At 37.9% G+C, this 15,726-nt stretch overlaps 1 protein-coding gene across 1 annotated transcript; it reads left to right on the top strand.

Moving 5' to 3' along the window:
* The first annotated feature begins 1,028 nt into the window (after positions 1 to 1,028).
* LOC145670165 (uncharacterized) lies at positions 1,029 to 7,795 on the top strand. The gene is made up of 2 exons (XM_081738537.1): positions 1,029 to 2,431; positions 7,732 to 7,795. The coding sequence occupies exons 1-2, from the start codon at positions 1,029 to 1,031 to the stop codon at positions 7,793 to 7,795; spliced, it is 1,467 nt and encodes a 488-aa protein (XP_081594663.1).
* Positions 7,796 to 15,726: the final 7,931 nt, after the last annotated feature.

Genomic DNA, 15,726 nt, shown 5'->3' on the forward strand with positions numbered 1-15,726 from the left:
TCGACCAACCATCCATTCTTTCCTGCTTCAGAACTTTGATCCAAAATTTTCAAATCCAAAGCTACTTTTAGTACAGATCACAAAATACATGCCTCGGGCGAACATCACTCAGATAGTCAAGACTAGGAATGGCATGATTATTAAGACGCCTGACCCGGAATTTCTCCGTACGACACGGAACAAGTGCAGCTTTGAGATTTTTGGCTCCAAATCAACCATGACAAAGCTTAGCGACCAACGCCCGAAACAGCCACCACCTCCGAGGAAATCACCAACATTGTCTGTCGTTATACGAGGGGTAGATCCGAGCTATAGTGACGAGGAGGTCTTTGAAGAACTTAAACTGGAAGGGCACAGTATCATAAAATGTATCCGAATCAAAAACGATCATGGGTTGACATACATGGTGCGGGTTCTCACAAACTCTCAACAGACTATCGATGAGTTACTCATCGTCCGTGGCGCCTATATCTATAAACAACGCCATCGTGTTGAACCGTCACGCACCTCCGCTCCTTTACCCCTTCGCTGTGAGCGGTGTCAGGTATATGGTCAACACTCTACTTCCCAATGTAGAAATCCGTTCAAATGTGGTTACTGTTCCGGCCCACATCCTACAAGAAGCTGTACAAATTTACAATCACCTCCAACCTGCTCCACGTGTCAGGATCATTCTCACCCGACATACAGTTACAAATGCCGATCTAAACCAGCTCCGGAACCAACAAAACCAGAAACTGTAGCACCATTACGCATACCGGAACAAATCCAACCACCCGCCAATCCAGTCTTACAACAACCTGTAACTGTCCATCAGCTTCTCACCTTCCTTACTTTCTCGCTACAGAATATCCATCCATTCCTTCGAGATCACATCGCCCAACAAATTCAAACCGCGGCTAAAGCAATTTTCCACGCCAATATCTGCCCAACATATTCCGGCAATAATGTCTATTATCACTCAAATGCACTCGAAACCGAGGTTTAAGAGCTATCCTCTAGCCATCCATATTATCATTCACTGCATTATGGCGCTTTCTTTCTTGTTCTTGAATATCCGTTCTTTACCAAAGCATAAGCCGCTCTTTGAAGCACTTTTACTCGAAGAACAAATCCATGCCTTTATCCTTAATGAGACACATCTCACATCCCGATTGTCATGCCGCATACCTCGCTTCCAATTGTTACGTCAAGATAGCACTTTACCTGCTATGCGAGCCAATGGGGGAGTAGCGATTGGGTTTTCACCTTCTATTCCATTTCGGAGTCATTCTCCGGCTCTGCACAATCTTCCTGAATACCTTATCACATCATTATACTACAAGGAATTGTATGTGACTGTAGCAACCATATACATCCGTCCTGGGCACGATATTCCGTTCAGCTTCTTTCAGTATATCTCAAATACCTTCCGAACCTACATAATTATGGCAGATGTGAATCTACATAGCCGGACACATACGCAACGGGACCGTTTCCTCAATTACATCACCAGTCATACTACTGGAGTGACTCTGCCACTTCCAAAACCGACTCGTCCCACGAGTCAGACTACTCCAGATATAGCTATTGTTTCGAGCAACATATCACATCGTAGCTGTGTTAACGTTGTTGATCTTATTGGTAGCGATCATGCTCCAATCAAACTAGACATTCAGACCCGTGTAACTACCACTTCACAGCCTTCTCCTCACCGTACTATCTATCGTTACGATAAAGCAAATTGGACTGCCTACAGATCGTATCTTCAGGAGCATCTTCATCATTTACCTCCACCAACTGCAGAATCAGAACTTTCTGAAACTCTGGATGCTCTGGTCAATACTATGCATAACGCCACAGACAAATACATTCCTAAGTCAACAGTTTCGACTTTTCGCCCCTCTTTACCGCCTCACTACTTACCACTGATCAAACGGTCCCGACAGTTTTATAGAGATTATGCTGCCACTGGCAACCTTGACTCTCTTCATCATTACCGGCAGTTGCAACGAACGGTGCATAACTACCTTAAAGCTTACAAATTGCGATGCTGGGTCAAAGCTTGCAACAATCTCGGTTCACTTTCACACCCCACTCAATACTGGAAACGATTCCGGCAACTTACAGGTCGCAATACTCGCACAACATATCCTCTTATCGACAAGAATACTCCGCTGCATACCGATACAGATAAGGCAAATGCGTTTGCAAGGTATCTCCAGGACATCTTTACACCTCTTGCACCTGACTATCCCCATCGTTCGCATCCAGTCGACAAACTCAATCTGGATTCTCCTCATCTCCAGCCTAATGTTAATCACACTCTGCCCGACAACAATCCACTTACTGCACCAATCTCTATCTCTGACGTCACTTCAGTTGTAGCTCACAGACGTAACACAGCCCCTGGCATGGATTCTATTACATATAGACACATTAAAGAAAGTCCGTACGTAGTCTTATATCTGCTTTGTCACATCTTTACCTTTATTCTTCGCACTGGCTTTGTACCTGCTGACTGGAAAACTTCGAAAACTCTTATGTTTCTCAAACCACATAAACCTGTTGCTTCTGTTAGCTCATACCGTCCTATTCAACTAACATCGACCTTCAGTAAAATATTGGAACGGATCATTGTCAAACGTCTTCATTCATACTTGGCACATCATGACGTCATTCCACTCGAACAAGCTGGTTTCAGACCTTCTTTTAGTATTAATGACCAATTGCTTCGCCTCTCAAATTCCATATCTAATCATTTTAACACAGGCAATCCATCCTGCTTGGTCCTGTTTGATCTCGAGAAGGCATTCGACAAGGTCTGGCATCCCGCTCTCATCTATAAACTCAAACAGCTTCGCCTGCCTATTGCTTATCTTCGATTCATCTTTAATTTTCTTAGCTGTCGACTGGCTTACGTCTGTATCAACACTAGTTTTTCATTTCCTATTTTTCTTCATTCTGGAGTTCCCCAAGGATCGGCTTTGTCGCCCTTACTATATATCCTATTCGTTTCTGATTTCCCAGCAATCCCAGATTCTGTTAAGCTCTTTCAGTATGCCGATGACACTGCACTTTTTGCCACGGGAAAAACATTTCATCAGCTCAATTTGGCTCTCCAGGATGCTATCAATGCCTTTGTTGATTGGTGCTCCCACTGGAGACTGAAAATAAACCCAGCAAAAACTCAATCTATTGTATTTCTTGCTCCGAAGCGTCGCTCCCGTGTACATCGCAACCCAACACTCTTGAACCTCACTGTACAAGATGTACCTTTAAAACCTACTCGCAGTGTCAAATATCTAGGAGTAACCTTCGATCACCATCTAACCTGGACAGCACATCTGAAAGATATCTCCAAGAAGGCGTACTCTCGCCTCAATCTTCTGAAAAGTCTTGCTGGAACTACCTGGGGACTCCATACTCATACAATTCTGAACACATACAAAGTTTTTCTTCGCCCTATTCTCACGTACGGTTTTACAGCTTGGATATCTGCTCCGACCTCATACTACGAGAAATTACTCATCCTGGAACGTCATGCCTTGCGAATCGCTTTTCGTATCAAATTGCCTAGTCCCACTCAAGATCTCTACAATAGACTTACATTTCCGCACATCTTATATCATCTAGAAACACTACGTACTAAATATATCACCCAGCGCTTGCACAACAATCATCCACTCCTTCAGCAAACTTTTGCCGACCACGCTCGAAATGCCTCCTCTGTTGCTGCTCTGTACCCTCCGCTCTCATTACTATTCACTTTGTACCGTTACACTCTGCCTCCAGACCACCCTGACGCCGTCTACTACGAGCCATACGCCACAGCCGCTCATCTACCTCACATATGGCCATCATACGCACAGTAACACCTTCTGTACTAACAGGGCTCCTGTGTCTTCATTAATGCCTAGCGTCGCCCCTAGGCGAGAAGATAACCTGCATTTGTTCCAGTAACAGAACCTGTGTGTTGTGATGTGTTTCGCACTTCATTTCATCATCTCACATAATATCATTACCAGTTATTACTTCCTTCACTGAAGTATGTACCTACCTTACCTCATGTTTATGGTTAAATTCCATAAAGACCGTTACAGTATGTGCAATAAAGTTTTGGATCTACCCATATCCCCACCACTGATTCCTGCACATCGTACTACATTTTCTTGCATCTCTTCCCCTACAGAGGGCGTAACCCTCTTCGGGTAGTAGCTAGCGTGCGCTAGCTGGACAAAAAAAAAAAAATCTTCGTTTAGTTCACGCAAAGAGCATTCCAATCCAAGTTTAAATTTAATGAATTTCTTTTTGAAGAAGCGATAGATGCTTTATGTCTAAGCTTTATAGTTTTTTTTTCAATAAATTAGTGATTAATGTTATATCTTTCGTAAATCAAAGGAAAATTTTCCTTTAGTCATATCAATTTGTAGGGATCTTGTTTCTCAGAACAGCTCCTCAGGAATCGATTGGGGGTAGAGATGTGCATGATCGAACGATCAGCATAGTCGAACGACCAGTCGACTATTTGTCAGATCGTTCGAACGTGTTCATTATGAAAATCCCGTCGGAAAAGACCCTTGTGTCGACTGATGGATTATTCGTTCATATTCCAGTCAGGCTAAAGTCGATTACAGATACTGGCTCATGCGCTCTGTGTCAACTTTATGCCAGTGGGCTCTTCTATAGTGGGATTTATTACTTCAGATAACTGTTCGCGCCGTTTTCCAACTTCTAGCCATGAGTGAAAGAGGGAGGGAGGTAAAGAAACTGTTATTGCTAAAGAAGGAAACCCTTGTTTTTCTTTTTTTTTTTCTCCTTTCAACCCACCATGAACAAAATAATGACACAATCGAAAGAATGAAGTTGGTGCTGTGTAAGAAGTTTTCTATAATGAAGATTAAGTAAGTGAGCGCTCGTTTTGCCCCTGCAGAGGCGTCATTTAGGGAGCAAGAGGGAGCAACTGCCACCCCCAAGAGTTTGAGGAATACATATATTTTAATAGATTGCCTACTAATATACTAGTACAAAAGGTGTAAGTCTTATGTCGGCGGTGCTCTTGCTCCCCCCTCCCAAGCAATATCTGAAATGACGCCCTGTGCCCCTGTCTTTCCTTCTTCTGCCAAAGGAACTATATTATTTTTATTAGAAAAAGAGACATGTTTCATTCTTTTCCCGAACATGCAAACCTTTTCCTAGAACTATTAAACCCTATATTCATATTAATCAGATACATAGTCATTAGCAATATAAAATAGACTTTCACACACACAAAAAATATCTCACAAGGAACAAACATGAACGTGCCATCCAGACATCCGAATCAAACCTAGTCCATTCGATAAACATAACAAAGATATGTTGATGCACAAAAAATTAGATGCCATGGACAACGAAGTAAAAGCTGGGGCCCATTAACCCTGTTAGTATAAAGAAAAAAGAAGACTCCCAGTGAAATAGCTATTGCATCAACACTATTGCATTGTAAAGTCATGGTTTATAGTTCATTCTCTTTAGCATGAAACAACCTTTCCAGAAGTGCGAAGTATTGGAGCCCATAACGTACTTGAACAGGGAAAATTTGGAGAATGTCGGGAAAATTCCCTCCAGAAATCCCTCCCATCAACTTTGGACCCCTCTGGAGTGGCCCCGGGTAAAAGCACACGATCCAAATTATCTCGAAAAATGATACAGAGGATAAGAAATGTGTATACCAAGTTTTGTATTGATAGACGGAATAGATATGAGGGAAAACTTGTATACCAATACACACTTACCCCTTAAACTTATAATTTTTAAGAAACTCAGTATAATTGCAGGAGCAAATACACAGAAACATTTGCATTACGTACTCCGAATCATTCTCAGAGTCCTGCCAAAAAGAAATCCTGGGCGCGCCACTGCATCATTAATTTTCACATTACAGCTAATTGATATCTAAATATCTTCAGCAAACTGTTATTTATTTAAAAAGAATAATAATAAAATCGTTTTCGAGAAAATTGTCAGTCTCAAAAAGTATCACCTATCAAATACAATAAAATCAAGAAATTTTGTTTGGTGTGCATTCTAGTACCATAACATGATTTCTTGTAGGTTAGTAATGCCAGTGCCACAAAACGAGACATAATAATTTTCGAAACGAGACTGCGTTTTCAAGAGAAGTGCCTAAAGTCTCGTTTCATGGCAACACTATTGTCGACTGAGCTAAATGGGAACCATTGTTACGTAACATGGTATTGCTCTTATGCATACTTAGAAGTAGTCTAGAATTTTTAAATTTGTTTTGCAGAAATCTTCAAGTATATTTAAAAAAAATGGTTTTCGACTTTCTACCGTTGTAATTTAATACAACCATGTACTTAGAAATTATACATTACATTATTTAATACAGAGTTCACTACTAAGTTAGAAATGTTTTATTTCATTACTGTAAATGATTTTGTTTTAAGCGTGGGTTGGTTTCATTAACACAACAAGAGGCAAACACTTGCTAAAGAATGGTGTATTTTATTCTCCCATTTATGACACTCTTCACATTTTTTTTGCTTGTCTCCCTCCCTCCCAGTTCCTCTTCGTTGGCAACAAGTATAACCAAGGTGACCAGACGTCCCGTTTTAGCCGGGACAGTCCCTTTTTTCAACCGTTGTCCCGTTTTTATCTGATTCTCAAACGGGACGCCTAAATGTCCCGGTTTTAAACAAAAATGACCCACGTGTCAAGTAATTATTATTCAAAATATAAATGGTCAATGCAAATTCTACACTCTTCCGTACCAGCACTCATTGGGGAGATTCAGCTGTGTCTGGAAATGAGTGTTCTGTGCTTCAAGTGAAAATTGAGTTGGAATTCTGAGTGTTCAAGTAGTTAAAAGTATTGTTGGGTTGTACTTAGGTTAGAAACGGTGTGTTATCATTCTTACTTGTATATTTTGTAAATTGAAAACACTGCTGAGTCCCAAAATGCAATGTGGAAGTCAGATATATAAGCTTCCCCCCCCCCCGGTCGCCGATTCGTATGCGTCCCGTTTTTGAAAGTAAAAGTTCTGGTCACCTTGAGTATAACACAAACACAAACACAAACACAGGGTAGACGGGTTCGCGGTTACAAGGACCGAATGAAAAAAAAACTGATCGAGAACTCCCCGCGCTGTGTTCAAAATGACAATTGCATTGACTTTCTCCCTTTTCTACTAAGTTCCGCCTATTCACATTCAAGGAGAACGTGCTGAATGAACCACAGTTCAGTTACAGAGAGTTGATGTCTTTTTCTTCTTCTACAACAAGCCGTTCGAACGATTTGTTCATTTAGGAATGAACGTTGTTATGAACGAACATATGAATAGCAGAAAAATTACGTCGACTACACTTTTGTGGACATCTGAACGAATCGTCCGAACTATGAACTAATAATCGATTAGTTCGAACTATGAGAAAAATCGAACGAATCGACTACGGTCGTTCGATTATGCCCATCTCTAATTGGGGGTAGAAATTATAGTGGTTCAAAATATAATATTTCTAGTATTATTTTAAGATTGACAAATTCAAATCCTGATATATTTAGAACTATGCTAACTTCCCATGGTAATACAATTCTAAATTTATCGAAACTTGAAATAGGCAATGTACGAAATAAAACCGGAAAACAATTCAGTAAGAACCATCATATTTCTCGTCTGCTATAAAGGACACAAAATAGATAAGAAGAAAACATAATTCCCGAATGCCTTCTTTTTCTTTCTTTTTTCAGTCAGTTTAGTCTGTTGGGACAGTTAATTTTTGTTTCAATAGAAAACATCTTTGAAAGCGGATGAACAAAGAACGAACAGAAAAATATTGCATCCACAATAAATAATTTACTGACAGATTCTTAATACATTTACAATAATCTTTTCAAAAACAAAGAAAACATTTTTTTTAAATACCCAATAATTTACAACTGTTCAAGATTTTTAAATCTAAATTAGAAACCCTGTTTTGTTTTGTTTTTTATCACTTGATCCAAAGTAAGTATTTTCAAACGACTTTTAGTTTGAAACAGTATGACGCACCAGAAATGAAATGAAATGAAATCTTTTAGTTTTACGTCCCACACTTATGTCGGTTACGCTAGAGGAGACAGAGATGATGAGAAATGAATGAAATTGTGAAACGAATAAAGTGGGAGGAAACTGAAGAACCCCGAGAAAATCCACGAGCATACTGTTTGTCCATCAAAAGTCCACCGGCGCGAGCTGGGATCGAATCAGGGACCCCAGGCACGGGAGGTGAACGCTCTCCCACTGACATGCCGCGCCCCTATGACGCATCGGATTGGATATTTGTAATATGAATGAAGCTATTAAATGTGGATATAATAAATTCGCTTTTGGGGAAGTTACTGTATTCACTACATACAAGAACTAGAAAAATGAAATGAAATGAAATCTTTAAGTTTTATGTCCCACAATTATACCGGCTAGGCTAAAGCAGACAGTGACAATGAGAAATGAATGATATGGTGAAACCAAGAAAGTTAGACAAAACAGGAGCACGCTAAGAAAACCCTCGCACATGGTGTTTGTACACCACAGAATTTACTTAGCGAGAGATGGAATCGAACCAAAAACCCCATGCACCAGTGATCAACACTACCAATGAGCCACCGCTGCTCTGAATAAGAAACGGATTATACTATTATAGAAAGATTAATATCGTGAGATTTCTGCAATAGGTTTATTAAAAATCCCAGACAAGCTTGTTACAAACCAGAAACTATAAGTGGGTCGGTGGCAAGAGAATGTGATAAAGTAGGGCTAGTGATGGGAATTAGGTTGAGAACCACAGATCTAAGGTCATTGATAGGAAGTTAAATTTGGTGAAATGTCATTGGTTGATTCCTACCTTTAACCCCATACTTTGAGCTTTGAACCTGTTAGTCAATTAATGTAATCTAATGATATATATCAACAATTTCGTATCTTTACCCCTAGGATTTGTTCAAAAAATTCTTGAGGCATCCTTTATTGTCCTTTTGCTGTGGGCACTGAGATTATGATAGTTATTTGTTTCAAACCACCAGTTCTTACGTAGACAGTTGTTTCTGTGTTCGTAGGAAGCTGAAATCGTGTTTTCGTCGTCGTTAGAATTCATAGATATAAGTACAACACTCAAATTAGTTTTTGACTTCTCTCGTGTTTACACATCCCTCTCTTTCTCTCTCTCTCTTTCATATAATACATTCATCCCAGCTTTACTATTACAAATTACGACTCCATCCGCACCTATGTCTTATCGCATATCGCAGCTGGGAAGGAACGATCGACAAAACATAGGTACCGTAAAAAATGTATTTAGATGAATAACTGAAGCACAGATATTAAGGAATAAAAATTTTCCTACGATACAAATCACAAAACCTAATTAAACTGTGCAAAAAATACAATGATAATGAATATGATTTACACAAATTAAAAGGAAATGAAGTGATTACAAGCGGATAAAACACTTTTACTAAATATCTTTTATGATTGCGTTAACCTTTTATTTCGTTTTTATTTACTTTCTGTGAATGGAAGGTGGCTCGATCAATGAATTAAGGTTTCACTTACAATTAGTCTTCGACCGGTCAGCTGGTTCACTGCCGATACCACTCAAGTCCTGGTGTCGAATCCAGACTGGATGTAAGAGAGGTGCACAGAAAAGTCCCTGTACTTTAGTCATGATAATCTTGGGAGTGCGTCGGGTAATTCCAAAAGTCCAATACAGTCTTCTACTGGTGGAAATGAGCGATCGTCCAAGCTGGGCTAATTCTCGGGTGTTTGTGCAGAGGGTGTTAAGTCAAAAAATACACTTTTTGGGAAAATTGATTTGAAAGTTTAAAAAATCGTGCTAAATCGGGATGACGAGTAAACACTACTTTAATATAAGATTTATGAAGAGACATATGTGTACAAACAGTGTGTATTATATCCCTAATGTCATGTAAAAAGTTTTATGCTTATAAGAGAACAAAAATGTACCATTTGAAAAATTCTTACTTATCCCATTTTGCACTTTTGAAAATCAGACTTACCCCTACACCATATTATACAGACACGCACTTTCTATCTGCCTTACACACATACATTTTTGTATCAAACTAAAAGAATATTTGAAGTTACAGTTCTTCAGGCTCTGAAACGTTCCCCATTGTGTCCGGCAAGACATTACGTGCAGTTTTCGCTGTTGTCAGAGATTTGTAAAAATCGTGAAATACATTTGACACAAATGGCAGAACATTAAGAACATCTTTCTTCTTTTCGGTGGTTATAGGTACTGGCCCATCATATGTAAAAGTTGGAGTCAGAGTAGAGCTCCTTCCCCCTCTCCTGAAACTAACTTGCTTGAAGTCTTCCTCTTCATTTAAGCTAGTTTAATAATACATTATTCCCAAATTCTTCTTTTCATAATGAAGCCACTTCATATCCCGCCACGTTATCTTGCAACCAGTTTCATCAACTGTAATGAGTTGGAGGGGGCCCTTAAGAAGAGAAGAGAAGTTCAAAAATTCTTCGCGGGACATTTCTTTCGCAACAAACTGCTTACTCTTTCCAGCCTGTCTGATAAGTTGCGCCCAATCATGAGGGTGGTCAATACTACCGTTGAATTTCTTCTTTTTCTTTTCTATTAAGCTGTGATCCATGTCGCTCTCCATATGAGTATGTTCTGGTAGAAGAAACTTATGGTCAATAACTTCTAAATGGGGAGTATTTTGCAAAGCAGTCATGCACATTACTGCTACATGGCTGTTCCTGTTTTGTCCACTGCAGGTGTCGGAATACATTGTGACATGTCTGACATCGGGGTTCAAGTAGTGTAGAAGAAATTGGTACAAGCAGGAACCGACATCATTTGCCCCCCTACCAGCTAAACCTTCATGCCAAATGAAACAGTATCCTTGGCCATCATCACAATCGTGCACTGTTAGGTTAAAAGTCCATAGTTGCCTCTTATAGAACGGTATTGAATTTATAAACAAAGGTGTTGGTAGGCATTGCTGCATGTCAAAAGTTACGGTTTTCTTTCCTGGATCGTGTTTGGATAGTTCCTTGTCTCTAGCTTTAGCCTGGTAGGCCAGCTCAGCTTGCCTATGATGTTCATTTAGTCGTGTTTTTGAATCTTCATCACCGGTTGCTTTTAACTGCAATGACAACCTGTCGCACAATTGACATGTATCCACATGTGGTTTCTTGATTTTTAAATTCATTTTGCGAAACTCTTTTTCATAAAGGGTCCGACTCACAGGAGGTCCCTTGCAGGTTCTTTTGTACTCGTCATAAAGCTCCGAAATGGTGAGATATGATGGCAAGTATCTTCTGTCCGAATCTTTCCGTGAGTAATGGCTCTCATATTTAGGAACAGCTAAGACTACGTGCTTTCAGTAGAAAACACATTAGTGAATACTCGTGCATTTGTAAACAGTTAAATCTAATAACAATTTACACAAACTTTAGTATAACCTTTATTCTATAATTTCATTCATTGGATATTCAAATGTAAGCAATATTCATTTTAAAGTTTTTAACTAATTAATTCTGAAGATTAGACTAGTGCTTCAGTTCCAAAAAAATAATTATGTAGACTCATCATAAGGTGTGATATAGGTAGTACCATCTGTTGGTCAGCAGCAGCGTCACTATTAAAAAGGCATAAGGTTTACGCCCGTGTGACTTACCCAATTCCGCACACAAGAACGGATTCTGCTTAGGGAAAAGGGGGTTAAGTCAATTTACATGTGACTTAGCCCACTTTGCACACACACATTTGGGACAAACTGTGAGGGTAAAGAGTGCTAAATCAGTTCAAACTTGACTTACAACTCTTTGCACAACCGTATTCGAAATTTATTGAACTACCTCATAAAACACAAGTTACTAACTTCGGTACATATTCGAATTTGACTTAGCCTCTTATACACATGTGTAGAGAAAAAAAAATCTCTTTCCAATGATAAAAAAACTCAAAAATGGAATTTTGTGACTTAACACCCTCTGCACAAACACCCGAGAATTATTCCTCCCTGCTGAATGGTTGGGAACCAGTATTGTTACACAAAACTAAGATCGCAAACGAATGTTAGAGTGCTAACACATATATACTAGTTTCTTCACGTTGAATTGCTACAGATTATAAGAAAAATGATTTTACATGGAGGATAACAATTACTGATGATAAACTAAAAAGTTGGCTCTCACGTATGCAAACGGCGATTAGCGTGGGAAGCTCCACCCATACAAGGGGAGCACCTATAACAGTATAGCGTATTTTCTTTATAACACTGCAACCCACTCGCCTTCGTGGGTGCTCTTCCGAGTGACAACCATGCGCTCGTGCAAAGGACTGAGGGTTCTTTTAACAAACCAAAGCTTGTAAATGATCAGTCGAGAAAATCCCGATTTTCACTCCTAGCGTCGGGACAAGAATTATCGTCCAATTAGCTTTTGGTTATAAGAGTGCGTAGGTAGAAAGTGATTGTCTCGAAAACCAGACACAGAGGAACGTTCACCAAGCATGTTACTATCACGTGATCAGTCTCTATTTCTCGAACATATATGGCCGTAAAATCGGAGTCAGGCCTAACAACACAAATGCACAAAACGCCAAACTGATGAAGAAGGCTTCGAGATTGTTCCTCTATATACGAGACTGGGTTAGTAAAGTTTAAAATTGGCACGTCTTTTCCAATCTCTTTCAAATTCGAAAAAAAAAAACGAGCCTCGGGTCGGTGATATCCTTATTGGTACCCGAAAAAGTGACCGAGCAAATTGATCCAATTTGTGAAAAGAGCCCTGGCCTTAAAAGGGCTAATGGCCTGTATTGAGACGTCACTGGGAAATCACTGTATTGTGGAACATCCTGTAAATGAGTTGAAGTCACTGTGGATTCACTATGAGGATCGGTATATTGGGACTTCACTCTATATGATAGATCTCACTTCACTTGTCAATAATAAAGTTCCTCAATCTGTATGACGATAAGCCACCTGTCGTATTTATAATACCACCTTTAAGTTCTGAGTAAGCCCCCTTTGTGTCACCATTAATGAAATGTTCATTATTATTTCATTCATTTGTATATACAATTCATAGTTCCTTTTCTCTTTCTTTTTATTTATTTATTTATCTTCCAATTATCGGTTTCTATGATTATGCGTGTTTCAATTTGTTTTCCACTAAACATATACTATAATATATTTGAACACATTTTAAATACACTAAACCAAATGGATACACAGATAAAGAAAAACCAAAATACTTAATTACTTGACAATTACAAAAATGTATATGTCGATTTTGGAAACGTTGCCTGACGACGGTGTAAACGATAAGGTCGAAATTCTTAATGTGTATCTGGTGTAATGTAATGTGTGTATGCACCTTTTTACAACAAATTTAATCAATACTTAAACCTTCTTATTCAAAACATTTTATGATGTTCAACTACCAAGTATAAGTATCTAATATAGCATCAAAATTATTATATAAATTAATATATATTCATACACATAAAAGCATTAATAAAGCAAAACAATCTTCAAAACATGAATTTCGTAAAATAATTGTAGCATTAATCCCACACTAATTATTTAAAGTACTATATTTTAAACTTTCTAAATATCAAAAATACTAAAAGAATAAAAAATCATTTAAAATCTTAAATTTCAATAATCGTTTTGCTCAAACAACAAACAAAAGATTTATTGAAATGTTCCAAACAAGTTTGGAATCACGCGTAAATCACGATATTTTTTAACTACTATTAATACTCAAAACAAACGTAAATTTTATTTTTATCAAATCATAAAGTGCAACAGGTATATAGGCATAAATACTTGTGCACGGATCTGTACTATATTAGCGAACGCACGATCATTGGCTCATACAATCATTACTAATCTTCAACAAAACTTCTCATAGGCAATGGCAAAGTACAATTCTACTAACACATTCATGAGCATTAATCGCAAACACGCATCACAAGAGGGATATAGAATCCTCCTCTAAAAATATTTACAATATAGACTTCCTACTCATCTACCATCGACAAGCTAGGCATTCGAGAAGTAACAAGGAGCAGCTATCTCCGAACGTGAGACGCCCTCTAATGGTCTTTGGCATCACGTAGAAAAAAGCGTACATCATAACAGGAACTTTATGTGAGTATGCCGCTTTACAACAGCCTTTGGCATTTTAGAAATAGCCCTAAATCATTTATACTACTATCTTGCCATTCGGTTGCAGTGAAACTTATACAGCCAAAAAATACTTTATACGCAATCATTTTGTTCGCTTCATAACCATTATCAATATCCACATGCCTAATTAATTTATGCATAATTCCCTCAACATACCAAGAGCAATGGGACCTAGATTACACAATGAAAAAAAATTCTCTAGTATTTTGCTTTCGTCTTTTTTAATATGAAAATTTTCAAATTCAATTAAATTTCGTTACATAGTACTACTATTGTGTGAGTTTATTCACAAGTGCTGGTTTAAACAATATTTCTCTTCATTCAAACCGATAAACATAAAAACAATCAGTTAAACAACAAAGTAATTCATTAATTACGACTATTCTATTCAGATGAATTGTGTAGCGAAAGTTTCAACTATATCTTCTTTCGTATTGAAGTAAATGAAAAGTTTTATAAAATAAATTAAATATGTTTTTCATCTGTACGAATATTCGAGACAAAACAAAACAAAGATTAGATTATCTCTCCTTTGTGCGAGTCGTTGAGCAATAGAAAGACACATGAAAAATTACGAAAACATTTTTTTATATGCTTTCTGCACTAAAATGACTTCATTTTAGGTATACATTTTTCAAAAAGATAATTAAAATATAGGAACGTAATATGTAAATGCATTATAGCATACGAACAAAACTTAGATACTATTTATATTTTTTCACTAAATATGGGAAATTTATTCATGAAATTATTAAAATTCAAAATTGAGTAAAATCTACATGCATACTAACTAACGTTCCTACGTATTTTATCTCCACACATAAAACGATTGTGGTATCTATTTATATACTGGCATTAACTGATAATTCTTTCAACATTTTAATACATATAAATGAGTCAAAAGGCCGTTGAGCCTTACATGGCACCATTCTGTGTGTCACTGTTTGGCAACACAGGTTGTAAGTCATTCATAAAAAATGTAGGTTAATGAATTGGTCCCGAAGAATAAAGGGCTCAGACTTACAATCTCCTACAGCTGAAGCGTGCAGGATCGCTAAACTCCCTGACGATTCAAATGAATCGCTTCTACACTGAAACCTTATATATACCACCCAGCTGAATACTTTACGCATTACAGATATGACATGTCCGGGTTAATTTCCCAACCCAAATTGGGTTGTCAATATTCTACCTTTAGGAGTCACTATAAAAAAAATTAATACAATGAAAAGGACGATAAGAGATATACCCTGGCACGAAATTTCAATGCTACAGCATCGCATTTGAATTTTTATCAATCAGTTAACAATTAATATTATTCAAGGCACGCTCATACATACAAAATTAGTAGATTTACAAACATAACTTTTTAAAGATGGTTTGCCAATATAAATGTGCTACTTAACTAGGAAATGCACTTATCAAAATCGGTAACGTCACACTCCGGAACATTTGTCATAATCGTGAAATATAAACTAACAATAATATTAACTTGTTCATTAAACGTTAATGTTGTTCAAGGCCTACTCG

Source organism: Thermobia domestica, chromosome 14 (assembly GCF_964235325.1).
Source record: "Thermobia domestica chromosome 14, izTheDome1.hap1.1, whole genome shotgun sequence".
In the NCBI taxonomy this organism is placed as follows: Eukaryota; Metazoa; Arthropoda; class Insecta; order Zygentoma; family Lepismatidae; genus Thermobia; species Thermobia domestica.